This window comes from Barbus barbus, assembly GCF_936440315.1.
Source record: "Barbus barbus genome assembly, chromosome: 32".
NCBI classification, from domain to species: domain Eukaryota; kingdom Metazoa; phylum Chordata; class Actinopteri; order Cypriniformes; family Cyprinidae; genus Barbus; species Barbus barbus.
This window is the reverse complement of record NC_136760.1, coordinates 10499546-10523368: the sequence shown is the minus strand read 5'-3', so window position 1 is coordinate 10523368 and position 23823 is coordinate 10499546. Positions and strand designations below refer to the sequence as shown.

General features: G+C 45.3%; 1 protein-coding gene and 1 long non-coding RNA gene across 2 annotated transcripts in view; both read left to right on the top strand.

Moving 5' to 3' along the window:
• LOC306852498 (alanine aminotransferase 2-like) overlaps window positions 1-23823 on the top strand; it is a 131149-nt gene that overhangs the window by 39537 nt on the left and 67789 nt on the right. Inside the window, exons 6-7 of the mRNA XM_079389388.1 lie at window positions 7995-8238; window positions 8757-8836. Of these exons, the coding sequence (XP_079245514.1) occupies window positions 7995-8238; window positions 8757-8836 (324 nt within the window). The remainder of the gene's footprint in view (window positions 1-7994; window positions 8239-8756; window positions 8837-23823) is intronic.
• On the top strand, window positions 17078-19280 carry LOC306852515. The gene is made up of 3 exons (XR_013782619.1): window positions 17078-18586; window positions 18675-18991; window positions 19089-19280. It is a non-coding gene; the product is annotated as an uncharacterized lncRNA (long non-coding RNA).

Genomic DNA, 23823 nt, shown 5'->3' with positions numbered 1-23823 from the left:
CAGTGACCTGTGGTAGCCTGTCACTTCTTCGCAGATGTGGGATAAGTTGTTGAGGATTACATCAAAATGCTCTGCCCACCGCTCAAGTATCTGTGATTTCTAGGTAAGCTGCGTTGTTCCATCATCAGTGAGAACTGGGGATGAGCTGACAGGTTGGGGTCCGTACACTTCCTTGATAGCGTCATAGGTACTTTCTCCTGAAGTCCCCGATCATCTCCACTGTTTTGAGTGTGTTGAGCTCCAGGTTGTTAAGACTGCACCAGACAGCCAGCTCTTGGTGCTTACAACGACCAAGTAGTCCATAGGTGGAGGAGTAGAATGCGTCACGAAATGTAGCCCAGCTGTCCTCCTTGTTGTCATTAATCTGGAGGTGGACAGCTAAGTTCTCCAGTTTCTCTTTCAACTGTTACTTGACTTCTACAGCTTTGAGATGTTCAGCCGCTTTTGTGCAGTCTTCTCTTGTGCGTGTCTTTTTTGGAGTGTTCTTAAGTTCATCTTGCTGATGATAAGTCTATGATCAGTCCAACTGTCAGCTCAACACATGGATTTTGTCACCCTTACATCCTGTCTGTCCCTCCTCCTGATGATAACAAAGTCAATAAGATGCCGGTGCTTAGAGTGTGGATGCATCCATGATGTTTTATTTTGAATAGGGAGGCGAAAGATTGTATTTGTAATGAGCAGCTCGTGTTCTGTGCAGAAGTGTTGTAAGAAAAGGCCATTGGAGTTGCACTTCCCTATGCCATGTCTACCTATAGTTCCATTCCAGATGTTAAAGTCTGTGCCAACCCGGGCATTGAAATCACCAAGGATTATGAGCTTTTCAGATTGCAAGGTTGATGAGACCAGTCTGTGTAGATCATAGAACTTCTTGACATCATCTGGGTTCGTCAGAGTGGGAGCATGCACAATTTATTTATTTTTTACTGCAATACTTTATTTTACTTCAAATTTCAAGATGTAATGACCTGTAGATAAAGTAAAGACCTTCATTCATCTTCAGAATGAAAAGTAAGACCTTATTTTATCTTCGGAACACAAATTAAGATTTTTTGATGAAATCTGAGAGCTCTCTGACCCTCCATAGACAGCAAGGGTACTTCCACAATCAAGGCACAGAAACATAGTAAGGACACTGTTAAAATGGACATCAGTGGTTCAACTGTAATTTTACGAAGCTACAAGAATACTTTTTGTGCACACAGAAAACAAAAATAACGTCTTTAATCAACAATTCTTCTCCTCCGCATCACCCTACCGCCATTTTGGAGAGTAAAAATGCAAAAAAAAATAAGAGTAAACGTTTTCGGTGCATGCTTGTGCTTTATAAACAATGCATGCACGTGGTGCTGTTGACCTATAACACGCATGCACTATGCCTTCTTTATGTTCAGAGGAAAGCACAAGCATGCATCATGATACTCTCCAAAATGGCACTAGGGTAACGATGAGGAGAACAATTGTTGAATTAAGTCATTATTTTTGTTTTCTTTGCACACAAAAAGTATGCTCGTAGCATGTGGAGGCAGCAGCAGTGAAAACAGGCAGAGACAATCACTACGTTTACATGGACATCAGTAATCTAATTATTTACCTTATTCTGAATAAGACAATATTATGATTAAGGTTTTTACATGAGTTGCTTTTAGAGTAATCCTTTCATGTTCCCGTTTTCCATGTTATAGTACATAGATCGATTAATGGCATGCTTCATCACGTCACCACATGACGCCATCCGACGTCCCCTCCAGAATTTCACGTGTAAACATATAGTTTGTCTTTGTGATGATGCCATATAAAGTTTTTGGTGTTTCATTTTTAATTTCATGAAAGCTTCACGTGCAGTTAATTATTTGTACATGCATACAGACGACGGCAGTGTTGAAGCTCTTTTATTTGCCGTCAAACGGTTGACCACTGCCATGTGTGTATCCTGTCGAAAAATGCGCCAAAAAGTCCTACACGAGTTTGATTAAGGTGTGTACATGTCTGGACTAAAATAGGAATACTCCACATGTTTTAATTCGATTTGTGTTTACTTCGATTATGACTTTAGCCGGATTAAGGTAATCAAAAATCTCATGGTAGACTCTCATGGTAGACTCTTAATCAGAGTATTAAATTGTAACAGAGTATTGATGTCCATATAAACGTAGTCAATGATAGCTTTAGCAATTAGCCTTACAGTGTGCAAAGAAGCTCTTTCAGAAAGGCACTTTTGAAAAAAAACTCATGACACTTACTTTGTCTGGAGCTGACGTTTGCGCACGAAGCGTTGGTATTGATTCCTAAACATATAGGGAACGTTACCAAATTTTTTTCCGGGATATTTCCTTCGAAAATTAAATTTAACCATAGTGTCCTCTGCTCAGATGAGGGGAGATTACGGCGACTCCTATTTTCATTAGTGCATCCCAAAACACAGCACTTGTAATGCCTCTTTGGTGCTGACATTGTATATATCTCCAGTAATGGCAGACCGCAGCTTCTCACGCAGGGGTGTGTTTATGCAAATAGGGCAGAGAGCGTCACAAATGGGTGGGACTTTTTCTCCTCGGTGACGTAAACAGAGGTCGAATCTGAAACAGCTCGGTTGGAGAGACTGTTCATGATTTATTGGTTTTATAAAAAAAATGAGTTGGTAGATTTTTAGCATTATAGGCTGGTTGTTTTCAAACACTGCAGCCATACAACTGTGTTCTAACACCTTATAAAAGTGATTTTTGCATAATAGGTCCCCTTTAAAGGAATTCCTTAGCTTATTGCCATTACTATGGTAGCCAACAACAGCACAGCTTAACCCTGCACACATTTTTATATTTAGTTATATTGAAAAAGTTTAAATTCAGTCTCTTTTTTTACCCCATTTTAACATGGATTTCTATGGAGGCCAGCCATAGATGTCGGGCAAGATGGCGGATAGCAGAGGTGGCACATAATATCCGCATTCTGATTGGAATGCATGAAATATATGCTAAAAACAATAGCTTTCCCATTGGATGCATGTATTCCCACCATTAATGAAAGCTGATACTTTGCAATGTCAGACACAGCACATGCTGCTACATTTATTTGTGGAACTTAATATTTTTTGTCTTCATTCCGTTCATCCCCAAAAAATTAATTTTTATTTTTATATTATGTGTCTGTGGGAAATGGAGTACACACTTTTCGATGCCCAAAATGGGCAGTAAAAAAGATAGCATGGACATTTTGAAAATGATACATTCACATCAGGAGCAAAAGCATAAATGCACAGATTTCAAATATTGCATGATTGCAATAAGGGGAACAATATGCAATTTAAGTCTAGATATTAGGATATTTAAAAAGACATTGTCAGCTCTGTATGGTTATTTCTTGAAAGATACAGTACATGGGTGCAGAATAAGGCTAATCGCAAAATTAACTTTGCAAAGATACTGGTGTTGTTACAGAAGAGGCCCGGAGATAGACAGATGGTAATGGGTAAGTTTATTGAACCAGCAGAGAGGCAGTAGCGGTGAGTATCAGACTTGGAATCTTAGATGAAGTCGCTGGAGATTAACATTGGATCTTGTCTTGCAGGTGACACAGGGCTGGAGGACTGAACGGAGGAGACACACACCGCCGTCGTGGAGCAGACTGGAAGGTTTTCCTGGAGCAGACAGACGAGGGATCCTAGGAGCATACACACAAGAGGTAAGAAGGTTATCAGGTAAGTTTGTCAGAAAGGTGGTACAACTAGGCTTGGAGTAGCACTAACAGTCCTCTTCGGATTAACGAGACCAGACGTCTAGTGTTTGGCGGTGTGTGTCTTTATAGGAGTGTCGTGATGAGGGACATGATGAGGTGCAGGTGTTCGTGATCAGAACTCAGGTGAGGGTGTGCGCAGTGATTGGCTGGTGGCAGAGCCTGGCAGGTCTGTGACATTACCCCCCTCTCCACGGCCCACTCCCGAGGGCCGAGGACCCCGACGCCGCGGCGGCCTGCCTCTTCCTCTAGGTGCAGGTCGCTCTGGATGGTTTGAATGGAAATCAGTGAGGAGAGTCGGGTCAAGGATGTCGTCCCGAGGTACCCATGACCTCTCCTCTGGACCATACCCCTCCCAGTCCACGAGGTATTCAATTCTGCCGCCTCGACGTCGGGAGTCCAAAATCTCCTTCACCTGGTAGATGGTACCATCCTCTAGGATCAACGGGAGAGGGGGATCCTCCGTGGGGCCAGGCTCTGCGGGAGGAGAAACAGAAGGGTGGTAAGGTTTGAGCAGGGAAACATGGAAAGTCGGGTGGATCCGGTATTGAGAGGGGAGCTGGAGCTGATAAGTGACGGGGTTGATCTGTCTTACTATGGGAAAGGGACCAACAAATCTGGGACTCAATTTCTTGCAGGGTAGACGCATCCGGATGTCTCTGGTTGACAGTCAGACCTTCTGACCAGGTTGGTATTCGGGAGCTTTGGATCTACGAAGGTCGGCTGTCATCTTGCGTCTACGCACTGCTCGCTGCAGGTGGAAATGAGCGGCGTTCCAGACCCTCTCGCTCTCCTGGAACCAGTGGTCCACAGATGGTAAGTCCGACGGTTCACCCGACCAGGGAAACATGGGTGGCTGGTAACCGAGTATGCACTGAAAGGGAGTCATGCCGGTGGCTGGTTGGCCCAGCCAATAAACTGGTTCCAGGAGTCCTCGTGGTTATGGCAGAAGGTTCGGCGAAAGCGGGTTACCTCCTGAATCTTTCTTTCGGTCTGCCCGTTCGTCTGTGGATGGTAACCCGAGGATAGACTGATGGCCACACCTAGGAGTCTAAAGAAGGCCTTCCAAACCCTCGAAATGAACTGAGGACCTCTGTCAGAGACGATGTCTTCGGGGATGCCGAAGTACCGGAAGACGTGGTTGAACATTAATTCTGCCGCCTCCATGGCGGTGGGCAAACCCTTGAGGGGAAGGAGGTGGCAAGCCTTAGAGAAGCGGTCTACGATCACGAAGATGCAAGTATTTCCATCCGAGGGGGGCAGATCGGTGACAAAGTCAACTCCTAGGTGTGAACAGGGGCGGTTGGGAATAGGCAGAGGTAGGAGCTTACCTGCAGGTAGACGTCGGGGATTCTTGGACATAGCGCAGTCCGCACAGCCGCGGACAAACCTCCAAACCTCCTCTGCCATGTTAGGCCACCAGAAACGATCCTTCAGCAGCGAGAGGGTGTTGTTGGTCCCGGGGTGGCCAGTGCCCAGAGAGGAATGGACGGAGTGAATGAGCTCTGAACGTTGGGACCTGGGGATGTATTGCAGTCCTGGGGGACAGCCCGGCGGGGTGTTCGTGGAGGCATTGGAGGAGGTGGTTGGATCCGGTTGCCACTGGATGGGACTGACGAACAGTTCCTCCAGGATTACAGGTTCTGGTTCCTCGGAGCTTTCATCTTGGGAGTCAAAGAGACGGGAGAGGGCATCAGCCTTGATGATTCTGGAACCAGGTCGGTAGGAGATTGTGAAGTTGAAACGAGTGAAGAAAAGTGCCCAACGGGCCTGGTGTGGGTTTAGTCTCTTGGCTTCCTGGAGGTACTGCAAGTTTTTGTGGTCAGTTAGAAGCACTTTGATGGTCAGTGGCTTAAGATTAGGCACGTCGGGGCAGATGGGATTCACCATTATGCGCGGAGGTTGCACTGGACATGAGGTGCGTAGGTGTCCCCTTTCTCCGCAGTATAGACATAGACAGAGGGAAAAACGTCTAGCTCTTTCCTGGTTGGACAAACGGGAGTGGTCGAGCTGCATGGGTTCTTGTACTGGTTCTGGAGGGTACAGATCGGCAGGACGGCGGAGGAGAGGGCTGCGGCGGTTATCAGTGTTTAATTCATCTAGGCAGGAGTGCATACTGGTGGAACATCTGATGGAGTGTTGAATGAGATTTTCCAATCCTAAGGAGTCATCCACAGCTGCCAATTGAAGACGGAGACACGGACCTTGGCGGTAGGCGGTTAGGAGGGCTCGCTCGTTCCAACCGCTAGCTGCGGCAAGGGTGCGGAACTGTAGGGCGTAATCTTTAATAGGCAGCGAATTTTGACGTAACTGATACAACTGGTGACAAATAGAGGTGTCTAGGGCTGATTTACCAAAAACTTCTCGAAAATGGTGAATAAAATTTCGGGATGACTGAGTAACCGGACCACCCTGTTGCCAAATGGTCCCCGCCCACTGTAGGGCCTTCCCCTGGAGAAGAGAGATGATGTAAGCAATCTTGGAACTTTCGTTAGGGAACTGCTGGGATTGCATCTCAAATGTGAGAGAGCATTGGAGTAAAAACCTGTTGCAATCCTCCGCCGATCCTGAGTAGGGCGCTGGTCGGGCCATGGGACTGGAAATCGGCATCGAAGAAGAGTTGCCGGTAGGTGCGGTGGGTGCTGGTGATGGTGCCGGGGTGAGAGTTTGTCTCATGAGCTCGACGAGTTCTTGGAAGGGATCTGTGGTGCTCATGCTGCTGGTCATCGGTGATGGTCCGGTCTTCTGTTACAGAAGAGGCCCGGAGACAGACAGATGGTAATGGGTAAGTTTATTGAACCAGCAGAGAGGCAGTAGCGGTGAGTATCAGACTTGGAATCTTAGATGAAGTCGCTGGAGATTAACATTGGATCTTGTCTTGCAGGTGACACAGGGCTGAAGGACTGAACGGAGGAGACACACACTGCCGTCGTGGAGCAGACTGGAAGGTTTTCCTGGAGCAGACAGACGAGGGATCCTAGGAGCATACACACAAGAGGTAAGAAGGTTATCAGGTAAGTTTGTCAGAAAGGTGGTACAACTAGGCTTGGAGTAGCGCTAGCAGTCCTCTTCGGATTAACGAGACCGGACGTCTAGTGTTTGGCGGTGTGTGTCTTTATAGGAGTGTCGTGATGAGGGACATGATGAGGTGCAGGTGTTCGTGATCAGAACTCAGGTGAGGGTGTGCGCAGTGATTGGCTGGTGGCAGAGCCTGGCAGGTCTGTGACAGGTGTACAGATGGCTTTATGAAAAAGTGTGTGTGTGTGTGCAAAAGTTTCCTTTCTAACATGTTGTTACGATCTCCTGTTTAGTCTAGGGGTTACAGAGCGGAAGTAACAAAGTTAAAAGATGTGATTTAAATAAATAAGTGAATGTTGAGAAATCTCCTTTTCCTCTATCCCAGCTCTTATCACTTTCACCATTGACACTTCCAATAATGGTTCACACAAAACCCTCTATTTAACACCATAATACAAAAGAATACCAAATACCGGAAATAAGTGTTTAAACCAAAAGAATATATATTGAAAATATACAATATCAGGGCAGTTAAGCAACTTAAATAACCAAGGCGTCAGAAGAGAGCAAATGCCAAAATAACAAACAAAACAGTCTTTCTAAAGGTGATAAAGTAACTTCCCTGGCAAAAGTAAACAAAATAAAAGACAATAATCGTACCTCTCTCCCTGACTAAAGAAAAAACAAGTGAAAAGTTTAGAAGGGCATAAACCCAAATAAATCAGCGCCCATCTCCCTACACGGTTTAACAGAACTAGACTCACACAGAATCTCAACAGTCATTGTAACCACACTTTAGGTTTACATTTCACAAATTGCTTAAGAGCAAATAAAACAACAACGTCTCTGGAGTAGCAGATAAGGGACTCCTCCCGAGCTGTGTCTCTGCTCCTTTATATCTGTTGCACACTGTGTAACAGGGAAACCACGCTGCCGTTAATTGCAGTCAACTGCGGATGATTTGGAGCGCTGCTTGGCAGAGAGAGAGAGAGAGAGGGAGAAAAAAAAAGAGGGAGGAGAGAAAAACATATGACCATATCCCAACATACACAATTAAGTCACGGGACGTAACCATGTGTATACTTTTAGGATAAAATCTAAGCAAAGTTTTATTTATGAGTGCCTGCCTGGATATTCCATACACTCTTTATATTTTTGTTTTTGTTTTTTTTGCTAAATGTCAGTGTCTTAGAAAATTAAATATCAGAATTACTTTTAAAAATCTGTCTTTGTCTATGTGTCAGACCATGCTTAAGTTGCTGGTGTCAGGGGAAGGAACGTCTCGTACGGGAGTGATGATTTCCATACCTCAGTATCCTCTGTATTCTGCTGCTCTGGCTGAGTTGGGTGCTGTACAAATCAGTTACTATTTGGATGAAGACAACTGCTGGAGTTTGGACATCAGTGAGTTACAACGTGCCCTGCAGGAAGCAAAGAAGCACTGCAGCCCTCGAGCTCTGTGCATTATTAATCCTGGCAACCCCACAGGTGTGATGACATATCTATCAGCTTTTATTGAGGCCAGTTTGTGTTTGCAATATAAGTTAATTTGATATTACTTGATATGAAACTTAAATCTAAGATACATTTATTGAGATGTAAAATAAGAATAAGTCTTGTTTTCTTGGGAATGTAACTTAAAAAGCACAAACAAATATCTGTCAATGGTGTATGAAAACTAGTTTTCTAGTTTTTTTTTTTTTTCTGACCTTGACATATTTGTTGTTGTTTTAATCATAGACATGCGTATTGTGTTCCCTTTAATTTTTTTTTTTAATTTCATTAATTGGTCTTAAAGTTTTTTTGTTTTGTTTTTTTTTTATCTTACATTTACTTTAATAAAACCTACAGAAACCTGTAGTAGAATTTAAGGATTTCTCAGTTATCCAAATTTTTATTTGCACAAAATTGTTGTTGCAGTTGTGATCACAGGAACAATCATGAACAATCACTGAGCTAGAAAATATCAAACTAATCTGGCAACATTGTTTGTTTTTACCTGACAGGTCAAGTGCAAAGCCGGCAGTGCATTGAGGATGTGATACGATTTGCTGCAGCAGAAAAACTTTTCCTCATGGCTGATGAGGTGATTTGTACTATAGGCTTATAGTTTTTTGGTAACACTTTACATTAAGGTTACATAAAGGTTACATAAAGGTTTTCATAAATGACTAATAAATCATTTACAAATGCATTATAAATGCCGTTATAAATGCATGAAGAAAACAGGGATTTTGATGGAATACCTGCCAAATAGTGAGCCAATTTTAACTCACGTTATAAATGCTTAACATTTATATTTATATTTATTTATTTATTAATACTTATTTCACTCAAAAAAAGCACAATCAAGACTTGATGAGATATTAATATTGAAAATTTTAATTCCAATATTACCTTTGAACCTTAATGTAATGAACCATTTATTAATGATTTATAAACCTTAATATCCTGTGAAAGTACACCTTGATGTATAGTGATCACCTGTGAACCATTTATTAATGAGTTATAAATGTTAATAACCTGTGAAACCAAACCTTAATGTAAAGTGAACACCTGTGAACCATTTATTAATGAGTTATAAATGTTAGTGACCTGTGAAAGCGAACCTTAATGTAAATTGAACACCTGTGAACCATTTATTAATGAGTTATAAATGTTAGTGACCTGTGAAAGCGAACCTTAATGTAAAGTGAACACTTGTGAACCATATATTAATTAGTTATAAACATTAATAACCTGTGAAAGCAAACCTTAATGTAAAGAGAACACCTGTGAACCATTTATTAATGAGTTATAAACGTTAATAACCAGTCAAAGAGAACTTTAATATAAAGTGTACACATTAATAATTTATTTACTGATTGATTATTATTGCACACGCAGGAAAAGTTAGTATTTTCTGGTGAAATTGTATTGTTGTTGTATCAGCAAACAACTTTCAACTTGAAACAAAAATATGAATCTTTTGTTTTACAGCACACTGGAACATTAATGAGCATAACTTCACACACAAGAAGTGGCCTATACAAGTAAAGTCACATTATAACTAAGCATCAAATCTATACAACAAAAATATTTGATAAATGCAAGCTCAATAAAGGCACCTAAATATTTTTATTTTATCTAATTTAACAGTTTTGAGAAAATAATTAAATCAATGACTGAAAGCACCATTACAGAACATTAATAAGCAATGAGTAATTACTTTTCCATATTATGATAAAGCCCACTGTATCTGTTACGGGGCTGACGAGACGTGAGACGTGCGGATCCATATGCAAGGCTTTATTATAGAACATGGTCAGAAACAGGCAGGGTCAGACAGTGGCAAACAGGTATGGCAAGGGCAAGACAGAGCAATCCGTGGAGCAAGCGTGGGTCAACGATCGGCGAACAGTATCCAAAGGGGCAAGGCAGAGAGATAATCCAGAAACAGGAGCAATAGTCCAAACGGGGAGCGAACAGAGTCCAAACGGCAGAGGCAAAGGATAAATCCAGTAAACAAGGGCAGGGTCAGGCACGGCAGGAACACAAGGTAAGACTAAGACTGTGACTGTGACTATGGCTCTGTAAAGTAGCTATCGCTGGTCTATCTGAGTGATAAACGCTAAACAATACTCGGCCCTGAGCAAGAGCAAGTCCCAGGCTTATATGGTGTGTGGTGGTGATTGGAAAATGGTGATCAGGTGTGGGCGAAATAGTGAACAGCTGTGAATGTCGTCAGTGCAAAGGATTATGGGAAATGGAGTCCAGTGTGTTGTGAGTGAAAAAGTCAATGTGGTGAACGGGTGACCTCTGGTGGTGAATGAGTGCATGGCCAGGATTCGTGACATAGCCCCCCCCCAAGGAGCGGCTTCCAGACGCTCCTAAACAATCCAGGAGGGCGGTGGCGCGGAGGCGGAGCAGGGGGAGGGACGGAGGGCCAGGTCCTTGAGGACGTGGGAAGACCGGGGATAGAGGCAGAACCGGCAGAGCAGGAAACCAGGGCGGAGCCAGAGGCCAGGTCAGGACCGACAGAGCAGAGGCCCACCAGGGCAGAGCAGACAGCACGGGAGCCCACCAGGGCGGAGCAGACGAGACCAGAGCCCACCAGGGCGGAGCAGGCGAGACCAGAGCCCACCAGGGCGGAGCAGGCGAGACCAGAGCCCACCAGGGCGGAGCAGACGAGACCAGAGCCCACCAGGGCGGAGCAGGCGAGACCAGAGCCCACCAGGGCGGAGCAGGCGAGACCAGAGCCCACCAGGGCGGAGCAGGCGAGACCAGACCGGAGCAGAGGACTGCCACGGCGGAGCAGATGACCACCAGACCCGAGCATAAGACCACCACGGCGGGGCAGACAACCACCAGACCCGAGCAGAAGACCACCATGGCAGGGCAGAGGACCACCACAGGGAGGCAGACAGGGCAGGAACCCATGACGGAGACTGGGATCTGGGCAGAACAAGGACAGACAACACAGAGAGAGCAGGGACAGACAACACTGAGAGAGTCCTTGTTGCAGGGCAGGACGGGACCAGAGTGCACCTGGGCGAAGCAGGAGACCCCCAGAACCAGACAGCTGACCACCACCGCTGAGCAGACAAAGCCGGAGCCCACCAGTGTGGCGTAGACTGGGTAGAGAATCTCCACTGTAGAGTGGACTGGTCAGGAAGCCAGGGCAGGATCAGGGATCTGGGGGAAACAGAGACAGATACCACAGGGAGAACAGAGACAGAGTCCCCATGGTCCCAGGGGCCGTGACAGGGCAGGTCGTGTGCTCAGAGACGGCCTCCTTGGCCGTGACAGGACAGGGCGTGAGCTCACAGACGGCCTCTTTAGCCGTGACAGGACAGGGCAAGGGTTCACAGATGGCCTCTTTAGCCGTGACAGGACAGGGCGAGGGTTCACAGATGGCCTCTTTAGCCGTGACAAGACAGGGCGTGAGCTCACAGACGGCCTCTTTAGCCGTGACAGGACAGGGCGTGAGTTCACAGGCGGCCTCTTTGGGGCGCTCAGGAGGAGCGGGCACTTGAGGGCGCTCAGGAGGAGCAGGCACAAGAGGGCGCTCCGGAGGAGCAGACACTTGAGGGCGCTCCGGAGGAGCGGACACTTGAGGGCGCTCCTGCAGCGCGGACACTTGAGGGCAACAGTAACTTCAGTATTTCAGTCATTCTTAAGAAGTGGGACAAAACAAGGTGCAAAATTAAAAAAAAAAAAAATCTTGTACTCAGAAAAATTAAACTACATTTATATATCTTATATGTACTAAGCTATTGAGCTACGCTTTGATACAACCTCCCAACTTTTCTCTTTTTTTTAACAAAATGTGCTTTTTACCTTGGACTGTGTAATATAATTTCAACTTTATCTTTAACAGCATTCAAGATGTTTTTAACATTTCAAAACACATTGTCATGTTAGCAGACAGATTACACTTTCACATGTGACCAACAATTCCACAACAAATATAAAATATCATAATGAAATATTATGTGACAGAACTGACGGAGTTGACACATCTGACGAAAACCTGAATTTGTAGTCATTTTAACTATCAAATACATTTACATTTACATTTATTCATTTAGCTGACGATTTTATCCAAAGCGACTTACAATTGCTATATATGTCAGAGGTCGCACGCCTCTGGAGCAACTAGGGGGTTAAGTGTCTTGCTCAGGGACACATTGGTGTCTCACAGTGGATTCGAACCCGGGTCTCTCACACCAAAGGCATGTGTCTTATCCACTGCGCCATCACCACCCACACGGTGATGATTAAATTGATTAAATACATTGAATTAATCAATTACTGTATTAAAACAAACACAATGAGCAGTTAGTATGTTATTGTTTATAAAGCTTTTATTCAAGAGTCACATTTAAGTGTAGCAATCAGACACACGATTTTGCATTTGATTTAACAAATCAATTAGTCCTTAAATTAACAAATAGTCACTGACCCCTCACCCAATGCAAATACTGGGTGCCAATATGTCTGTGAGTGACTCCAGGCCCCAGTTCCATTGCAACCGATCTGATAACACTAGTGTTATTGCTCAAATGAATGAGGGCAGAGCAACATTTCCCTTTAGGAAAGACACATTATGCCATAACATTGCCAATTCAATCTAGCATATGCAACTCTAATGGTGCGTTCACACCAGACGCGAATGAAGCGTTAAGCGCGAGTGATTTACATGTTAAGTCAATGCAAAGATGCGAATAGACTTCCTGCGGCGCGAATTGAGCATTTCGGGCGAATCGCGCAAGTTGAAAAATCTGAACTTTGGTGGATATTCGCGCCGCGTTGACCAATCAGGAGCTTGCTCTAGTAGTAACGTGATTGCCAGCGGAGGCAGAAATCCGAAACAACAATAGAGGACAAAATCATCGTCGCTGTATGTGGATACCCAGAGCTGTACGATAGACCAAAGATTACCTGTTAGATTTACCCAAAACAAATTATATCTTAAGTTTATCCACTACAGAGACATCAGAGCCAGCGGAAAATGTCAGAAGGACAAGCCGAGGTTATGCTCCTCTCTTCGGGATACATGAGCACGAGCGCCCGGTGATCGCCTGGAGCTCATGGCTCCGAAATCGACGAAGCACATTTTCAAATAGGCGCTGTTTTTATAAATAAACTGCAGATTTGAGTTTTAAACAACTACATTCTCGGCTGAAATACACGCGTCCAGTGTTTCCATAGTGCAGCTACCCTCTCAACAAAATCCACGTCAGCCATTTCGCAACGAGACTGGAGCCGCCTGGCAGAAGCCCCTCCCATGACGCGAATTCGCATCTGTTGTGAAGTGAATTTCACGCGTGAATGAAGCGAATATCACGCGCAAATGAAGCGAGTAAACTCAAAATGTTCAAGCGTCCAACTACGCGCGAATAGCACGATTTATTTGCGCAAGTCGCGTCTAGTGTGAACGCACTGTAAGCCTTCTGTTAGATGGCAAAAATGAATATTCTTCATACAAAATGTGAGAAGGGTCAGACATAATTTTTCCTGACAGGGTCAGCAATTTTTTTGTATATACATTTTGAAAACTTGGCTCACGTTTATTGTGTAAACTACCTATATAATATATGTTAATTACATATGTGTGTGGGACAGAGGGAAGGGGGACACGGTCGCATCACAGAGTATGCTGGCCATATCATACATCAAAGCACATGGCACACAGTGTTCAGAGGAGAACGCTGGAAAATATTACAGAAATGATGATACTCATTTGTGTAGAGCTCCGGACGTCACATGACCCATTCTGTTTACACCACCATGCTGGCAGGCAAGAACAGCCGGGAGCGAATATGAAATGAATGGTGCCAGCATAAGTTTCAAGGCAACAGTGTTCACTGCACACTTTAATTCAAAAGACATAGACCTGTACATAGCAAAACTTAATAGATTAAACATAACAGATGCCTATAATGCCCCCGGGGTGCTTTTAACGTGTATCAATATGAATGAATAGATTTCCTGACCTGCAGTATCCTTATGCTGCAGTTATGCACAACTACCTCATCAACTTTCCCTCCTAACGTTACTCCAGAGACTCTTTAAAAGCCTACAAAAGCCTGGAGGGGTACAAATGGACGCAATAATATTTTGATGAACATTAAGGAGTCTACTGGCTAAAACCATAAACTAGGGATGCGCGATATTGAATTTTTGCCGATATCCAATATGCCGATATTTTTCGACTCATTTTGGCCGATACCGGTGTCAATACCGATATATTTCATTTTGTTTGGAAACAACACCAAGTCTCTCCTGTGCAGAAATTACAAGCAAAATATTTTTAATTTTAACAAGAACTCTTTAACAAGAACTTATTTATTAGAATTAAATAAAAAATAGTGAATGTTTTTTAACAGTACATTGAAGCTTTGAAAATAACTATAAATAAACTATATCAATCGCTGCATTTTTTTCTCCCAGAAAGATGCAGTGTTAACCCTAACATTTTATTTTAAGATTTAACATTTGTAGGTGGTCTAAAACAAAAGAGTTGTAAAAATTTTGAAAATCATTTACAGGGCCGGTTCTAGACATTATTAGGAGGCCCTAGGCAAAAATCATGTTGGAGGCCTTTAAATTTTTAAATGTTGTATACTTATACAGTACAAAAATTTGGAAAATTACTATTTTAAATGTTTTTGAAAGACGTCTCTTATCCTCATCAAGCCATGATTTAGCCTATTTGATCAAAATAAAGAAAAAATAATAATATTGTGAAATATTATTACAATTTAAATTAATGGTTTTCTATTTTACTATACTTTAAAATATATTTCTGTGACGCAAAAAAAATTTTCATCAGCCATTACTCCAGTCTTCAGTGTCACATGAACCTACATAAATCATTCTAATATGCTGATTTATTATCAATGTTAGAAACAGTGCTTCATGTTTATTTTATAACCTGTGATACTTTTTTCCAGGATTTTTTGATTATTAAAAATATAAAAATATAAATCTTTTATAACAATATAAGTCTTTTACTATCACTTTTTATCTATTTAACACATCCTTGCTGAATATTACTGTTTCTGTATTTTTGATTAAATAAATGCAGGCTTGATGAGAAATTTCTTTCAAAAACATTAAAAATAGTAATGTATCCGAACTTTTGACCGGTACTGTATGTACATATTCATCAAACTTTATGTAAGGTCATCTCTTTTTTGTTTGATGAGGATGTTATTGTTGTTGTTATTATTTTGCTGTTTTATTTAATTTAATCACAGTTCCAGGATACCACTTCAGTAAGTACTTTTATCATTTGTTTCCTAGCTGGGTATGGGCAGGATTTCCCCCTCCCATTTAATCAATACTGACTACAGATATTGTCATATTATTAATATCAATAATATGATATTATGTATTGCATTGTTACCCTAAATATGACACACACACACATATATATATATGTACAGTGGGGCAAATAAGTATTTGATACACTGCCGATTTTTCAAGTTTTGCCACTTACAAAGAATGGAGAGATCTGTAATTTTCATTGTAGCTTTACTTACTTTACTTACTTTACTTTTGTCATTTAGCAGATGCTTTTGTCCAAAGCGACTTACAAATAAGAAAAAGTAACTAAAACTAAAAAGTTACAACTCTATAAATACTATCTACCCACATATTTAAGAAAATAAAGAAATTAAATAAAATTGACACATGCATATAACAACATTTCAATAATAAACATATAAATGAAAAAATTAAATAAAAAGCGATACTACTATCCCTTGCCGGTGTCCCTGCCCGGTGGAGTCGCACGGTAGAGTCGATGGTCTTTACACTCTTTACTTTTTTACTTTTGTCATTTAGCAGACGCTTTTGTCCAAAGCGACTTACAAATAAGAAAAAGTAACTAAAACTAAAAAGTTACAACTCTATAAATACTATCTACCCACATATTTAAGAAAATAAAGAAATTAAATAAAATTGACACATGCATATAACAACATTTCAATAATAAACATATAAATGAAAAAATTTAATAAAAAGCGATACTACTATCCCTTGCCGGTGTCCCTGCCCGGTGGAGTCGCACGGTAGAGTCGATAGTCTTTACACTCTTTACTTTTTTACTTTTGTCATTTAGCAGACGCTTTTGTCCAAAGCGACTTACAAATAAGAAAAAGTAACTAAAACTAAAAAGTTACAACTCTATAAATACTATCTACCCACATATTTAAGAAAATAAAGAAATTAAATAAAATTGACACATGCATATAACAACATTTCAATAATAAACATATAAATGAAAAAATTAAATAAAAAGCGATACTACTATCCCTTGCCATTGTCCCTGCCCGGTGGAGTCGCACGGTAGAGTCGATGGTCTTTACACTCTTTGGTCTTCACACTAAGAGGGCTTCACACGACGACTGCCGCGACCGCTGCCGCGGTATAATAACCTTTATTATACCAATCCAACAAATGATCATTTAAATTCAGCTGGACCCACTTTCCTGTTTATCAACTACAAATGGCCAAGCAAGTGCACACACTGACAAGATACACGATACAGTACGAGACCAAACGCGATTTCAGCAACTCAGCTGAAGCTGTAGCTACACCTCAACTGTGAGAGACAGAATATAAAAAAATTCCAGAAAATGACATTGTATGATTTTTTAATAATTAATTTCAATTTTATTGCATGAAATAAGTATTTGATACAATAGAAAAATAGAACTTAATATTTGGTACAGAAATGTCACGGAGTGACTAGAGGCAGGCGGAACCTTTGTGCGGGAAGATGCTTCCCTGCCGGAACTGTACCGGTGTAACACCTGGCCGGTTCCGGTTGTCCCGTGAGTTGTGAGTAAACGGGTGATTAGATGAGGAAATGAGTGTCAGGTGTGTGATGAGAGGGTGGCGATCGGCGATTGAGACACGTAATTGAGATGTGGATTATAAAAAGGCATGGTGGTGGGTAAGCAGGGGAAGAGGAGGAAACCAGTGCGAGTGAGAGATCGCGAGGAGAGGAAGTGGGGCAGGGACGGCTCTTTGCAGGCTGTTGATCAGAGGAAACATTGATGCTGAAAAGGAGGACTTTGGAGACTGAAGGACGGATGTACACATGTTATCTTTTGGAACGAGCTAAGTACCATCCTACCCGTTTATATTGCTTTATAAAGCTTTGTGTTTCTCCATGGATGTGATGGTCAGATGATTGCTGGCCAGTAACTAAGTTTTCTGATGTGCTAATTTCTCCAAGCCAGTGTGCTTGTGGTCGTCCATCTCTCTCTCCCGCTGTCTTACTGCCTGCCGTTTTCCATCTTTTGTCATCTTGGGTCGACCAAATGTATTGAAGACGAGGGTTTGAAAACTAAACATCATGTTGATTTGATTCTTCCCAAGCGAATACTGTTGGCTGTTATCCATCCTCTCGATTGTCCCTGGGTTACAGCGCTATTGAAGACTGAGGCGTTTGGTCGGAGCTACGAGCAGAGGCCCTAGTTTACTGTGAGTGTGTGGATTGCAGTGTGTGTTGGACAATTACACGTGTGAAGTCTTCGAGTGCTTTATTTAATACACGAGTGTGGGGAGTAAAGTCTGCCTTTGTTCGTGCCTTTGACCTGTTGGATCGCCTCACTCGAGGGGCGTTGGGTCTCGCTAACCAGTGCTTGTGGAGTGTATTATACAGAGCTGTGAGTTATCTGCACCTTCTATCCTCTGTTTGAGTCCAGTGAAGAGCCTGCTGAAGCTGTGAGTTATACGTACCCTCCACCCTCTGTCTGAGTCCAATGAAGGGCCTGCTAAAGCTGTGAGTTATACGTACCCTCCATCCTCTGCCTGAGTCCATTGAAGAGCATGCTAAAGCCGTGAGTTATACATACCCTCTATCCTCTGTCTGAGTCCAGTGAAGAGCCTGCTCAAGCTGTGAGTTATACGTGCCTTCTATCCTCTGTCTGAGTCCAGTGAAGAGCCTGCTCAAGCTGTGAGTTATACGTGCCTTCTATCCTCTGTCTGAGTTCATTGTAGAGCCTGCTCAAGCTGTGAGTTATACATACCCTCCATCCTCTGCCTGAGTCCAATGAAGAGCCTGCTCAAGCTGTGAGTTATACGTGCCTTCTATCCTCTGTCTGAGTTCATTGTAGAGCCTGCTCAAGCTGTGAGTTATCTGCACCTTCTATCCTCTGTCTGAGTCCAGTGAAGAGCCTGCTGAAGCTGTGAGTTATATGTACCCTCCATCCTCTGCCTGAGTCCATTGAAGAGCATGCTAAAGCTGTGAGTTATACATACCCTCTATTCTCTGTCTGAGTCCAGCAAAGAACTTGCTAAAGCTGAGAGTTACACGTACCTTCTATCCTCTGTCTGAGTCCAACCAAGAGCCTGCTAAAGCTCGAAGAACCTGCTAAAGCTGAGAGTTACACGTACCTTCTATTCTCTGTCTGAGCCCAGCAAAGAGCCTGTAAAAGCTGTGTTATACTAACCCTCCATACTTTGTCTGAGTCCAGCAAAGAACTTGCTAAAGCTGAGAGTTACATGTACCTTCTATCCTCTGTCTGAGTCCAGCAAAGAGCCTGCTAAAGCTGTGAGTTATACGAACCCCCCATTCTCTGTCTGAGTCCCACCAAGAGCCTGCTAAAGCTCAAAGAACCTGCTAAAGCTGAGAGTTACACGTACCTTTTATCCTCTGCCTGAGTCCAGCGACGAGCCTGTGAAGTTGAGTTATACGAATCCTCATCCTTTGTCTGAGTCCAGCAAAGAACCTGCTAAAACTGTGAGTTAAATGAACCCTCCATCCTCTGTTTGATTCCAGCGAAGGGCTTGGTAAAGCTGTGAGTTATACTAACCCTCTATCCTTTGTCTGAGTCCAGCGAAGAGTCTGCTAAGGCTTGGAGAACCTGATAAAGCTGTGAGTTCTACGTACTTCCCATTCTCTGGCTGAGTTATTCCTCTCTCGCTGTCTTGGCCTGCTTCGAAGAGGATTCTAGGAAGACGGAGTGGATCGAGTGCCATTTTATCTTAAAAATACTTTTAATTCAATAAAGACGAACTTTGTATCTTTTATCTGATTGTCTGGTCTGGTGGTGTTCTCTGCTAGCTCCTTGAGGTGGTACGGTTCAGAGGGGCGGTGTAGAAAGGTCCGGTCGCCTGCCCCGGCCTGTGACAGATTTGGCGTAGTCGGCAGGGTTCCACCTTGAGTTGAGCGACCAGAGACCCCCCGATGGCAGACGAAGATTTGCCGGCGGGCCGGCCTCAAGTTACGCCTATTTTTATGGGGGCTCCCTGGGCCCAGGGGTATGGGGGACCAGGTTCGGAATTGAGCTTATCAGAATGGAAGGCCCAGGTCGAGTACCTGGCGGGACTTCAGGGGCTAAGTGCCCCACAGAAGTTACAGTTCGTTCTGAATTCACTTGAAGGCGAGGCCAAGAGAGAGGTGCAGGCTGCACCTGAAGAGATTCGAGCTACGGCCCAAGCCATTTTTGATTTCTTGGCCGGGCAGTATGGCGATGCCACTCCAGTAGCTGTCCTCCGGACTCAGTTTTTTAATTGTAAACAGGGACCCCGGCAACCTCTACGGGCCTTCGCTCTACGATTGCGGGAGCAGTTTACTAGGCTGAAGGGGAGGCGTGATCATGGTCTGGGAGGAGAGGAGACTCTGTTGCGGGACCAATTTCTCCTGGGGCTCCGGGAAGGCCCTGTTCGTCAGAGCTTGCGGGTGCAGCTCCGCCGGGACCCCGGGCTGACGTTTGAGGATTTGCGGAGAGAAGCCTTGGCTCTGGAGTTGGACCATGCGGAGACTGCGGATTCCTCCGTTTGCATGGCCGCCAGTGGAACAAGTGACCCTTCCCCTTTGGGGCTGTCCGATTGGAGGCACACCTTACGTGCTGACCTTATGAAGGATGTCCGTGAACAAATGACCGAGTTGTCCAAGACCCTTCTGGAGGAGTTCCGCCGGGAACGGCCTCCTCTGACTTTACCCCGGGAACGTTCTTACTCGGATGGGAGTCGAGACCCAGGAAGAAGCCCATTCCAGCCTGCCGGCCCTAGATTCCAGTGGGACGAACAGGGTCGCCCGATTTGTAATGGTTGTGGAGAATCTGGACATTATCGTCGCCAGTGCGGCTCTCGCCGCAGTTCACAGGGGGGTTTTTAGAGTTGCCGGCTACTGTGGGTCAAGTGGCCGGGACCCCCTTGATGGACCCTTCATCTCCTGGCTTCAGAGATAGTTTAGTCGGGCATTGCCCCCTTGTGGAGATTCAGGTGAACGGCGTTAAAGTCCGGTGTCTAGTGGACACCGGGTCCCAAGTTACTCTATTCTCCGAAAGCCTGTCTAAAGAACTGTTCAGTGCCCAATGGTTACAGGGGGCAGAGGCTCCTTGGCTTACCCTGCGAGGGGCAAATGGTTTGGACATCCCCTACATTGGATACCTGGTCACAGACTTTGAGATCCATGGGGTCACCGTGCCGCAGAAGGGGGTTGTGGTGGTTCGAGACCCTTGCTTGGGGGCGCATCGAGCCCTCTTGGGCATGAATGTCATAATGGATTGTTGGGAGGAATTGTTTCAAGCTAGGCCCACTCGAGCCGCTCCGCCAGCCGAGAAATGGGAATGGAAACGTATTGTTGCTGATTGTCGCCGGATCCACACGGCCAGTTCCCAAAGAGACCGTGAGGATACCGGCCGGGTGGCTTGTCGATATGCCCTGTCTATCCCGGCTCGGAGTGAGGCTGTTATTTGGGCCCGGTTGCCTGCTCGGGCCTATGGACCGGAGGATTGGGTCCTTGTCGAGCCCCATTGGGATTGTCAGAGCGTGGAGGTGGCTCGAGGACTGGCCGTGGTCCATCGGGGCCGAGTGTCTGTGAGAGTACGGAATGTGAATCCTTATCCCGTTAACCTGTACCGCCATCAACGACTGGCCCGAGTTACTTCAGTGAGCCCCCAACAAGTGAGAGAAGGTGGGGAGGTTAGCTTCTGTCAAGTGAGCTCTACGGTGGTCGAAGTGGCCCTGAGGCGAGTGGACCAGCCTACGAGTCTTTCTGGAGAGGGGATGCCGGCTCATCTTCAGGGAGAATCCCTGCGAGGAGAGGGGCTGGAAGAGAGTCATACTCAACAGCTCCAGGATTTTCTGGCGAAATGGCAGCACGTATTTTCTACACACGATGAGGATTATGGTCGTACTGATGTTGTAAAACATCAGATTCCTACCGGTGATGCCGCACCAAGTCGGGAGCGGTATCGTCCGGTGCCGCCAACTCTCTACTCTGAGGTTCGTACCCTGTTGCGGGGGATGTTGGAGAAGGGGATTATTCGGGAGAGTAGTAGCCCTTGGGCAGCTCCTATCGTCTTGGTACGAAAGAAGACTGGAGCCTGGAGGTTCTGTGTGGACTATCGTAAATTGAACCAAGTAACTAAGAAGGACGCCTTCCCGCTACCGCGGATTGAGGACTCTCTTACCAGCCTGACTCGAGCCGCCTGGTATTCTACATTAGATCTTGCCAGCGGGTACTGGCAGGTGCAGGTGGAGGAGGGGGATCGGGAAAAGACCGCATTTACTACCCCCTTCGGGCTCTTTGAATGGGACCGGATGCCGTTCGGCCTTTGCAATGCTCCAGCCACATTCCAGCGGCTGATGCAGCGGTGTCTGGGCGGCCAGTTGGTGGACACCACGTTAGTATATCTAGATGATGTCATAGTTTATTCCCCAGACTTTGGATCCCACCTCCAGCATCTGGAACAGGTGTTTCGGGCAATGGAAAAGTACGGGCTTAAGTTACAACCAGAGAAATGTCAACTGTTCCGAAAAGAAGTGAAATTTCTGGGCCACTGTGTAGGTGCCTCTGGAGTGTCTGTGGATCCTGAAAAGGTGTCGGTCGTTCAAGGATGGGACCCACCCAAAACAGTGCGACAAGTGAGATCTTTCTTGGGCTTCGTGGGGTATTATCGGCGGTTTATTAAAAATTTTTCGAAGATCGCTAAGCCGTTAAATCAGCTCCTCGCGGGCTCAGGTCGTCCCCGTGGCCGGGGGTCTCCTCTTGTCGCTTGGGACTCCGCTTGCGATGCCGCCTTTCAGAGGCTCAAGCAAGAGCTGTTACAGGCTCCCATCCTGGCATATGCGGATTTCACCCAGCCCTTCGTCCTGTATACTGATGCCAGTAACATTGGCCTGGGAGCCGTGTTGGCCCAGCGGCAGCAGGGAATGGAGCGAGTTATAGCTTACGCAAGCCGAAGTCTTCACCCCGCCGAACGAAACGATTCTAACTACAGCTCCTTTAAAATCGAACTGCTGGCCATGAAGTGGGCCATGTGTGAAAAGTTTAAGGATTACCTGTGGGGAGCCAAGGTGTTCGTAGTAACTGATAACAATCCCCTGGTTCACTTGCGGACAGCCAAGTTGGGGGCAGTCGAACAACGGTGGGTAGCGCAACTGGCCAATTATGACTATCAACTTCAGTATCGACCGGGCCGGGAACACACTAATGCCGATGTGCTGTCCAGACTCCCGGAGGTCGAGGCCCGTGGTCCTCCGTTGGTGCCTTCTATTGGACACCAGGGGGAGCTCATGGTAGGAGCTGTGGAAGCACCTGGTTCCCATTTAGAGGAAGCCCCCGCTAGTTGGGGCTGGGATCCGCAGCGATGGAAGGAACGGCAGGAAGAGGATGTTGGTCTAGGGGCGATACGGTCCTGGTTGGTACAGGGGTTATGGCCTGAGGTGGCAGAAAGACGGGCCCAGACATGGGTAGTGAGAAAACTCCTCGGGCAGTGGGAGAGGCTCTGTCTGAGAGATGGGGTGGTTTGTCGGTCCATCCAAGACCCAGTGACGCATGACGCTGTGTGTCAGGTGGTGGTACCCGAGGGTCAGATCCAGGCCTTGTTACAAGCTTACCACACCCAGTTGGGACATCAAGGGCAGGAGAGGACGGTGTCCCTGCTGCGGAGGTATTTCTACTGGCCAGGGATGGAGACGTCCGTGAAGTCGTTCATTCGGAAATGTCAGCGTTGCACGCTCTTTAAAGCTAGACAGGAGGTGCGAGCTCCACTGGTCCCCATGCGGCCCAAGGCCCCTTTGCACATTGTGGCTATGGACTTTTTGACGTTGGGTCGACCGACGGATCGCTTCCAGAATATCCTGGTGGTAACTGACCTGTTCACGAAATATGCTTGGGCCATTCCGACTCTGGACCAGACAGCTATTACGACTGCAAACGCTCTGTGGAGGACGGTGTTCCAACCGTTTGGGTGCCCAGAGACCCTGCATTCAGATCAAGGGCCAAATTTTGAATCCAAGGTTGTCCAGGAATTGTGTCGACTTTATGGGTGTAGGAAGACTCACACCACGCCATACCATCCTCAGGGTAACGGGGGGTGTGAGCGGTTTAACCAGACCTTGCTGGGCTTACTGGGGACGCTGGACACGGACCATCAGAGTAACTGGGTTGAGAGTCTTCCCGCCCTGGTACAGGCCTACAACAATAGTGTACATAGCACCACCGGGTATGCTCCAACTTACCTGATGTTTGGGAGGCACGTGCGTCTACCCATGGATTTACTATTGGGAACGGCTGTGGCTGGAGAGACTGGGAGTCTGACTGATTGGGTAGGCAGACAT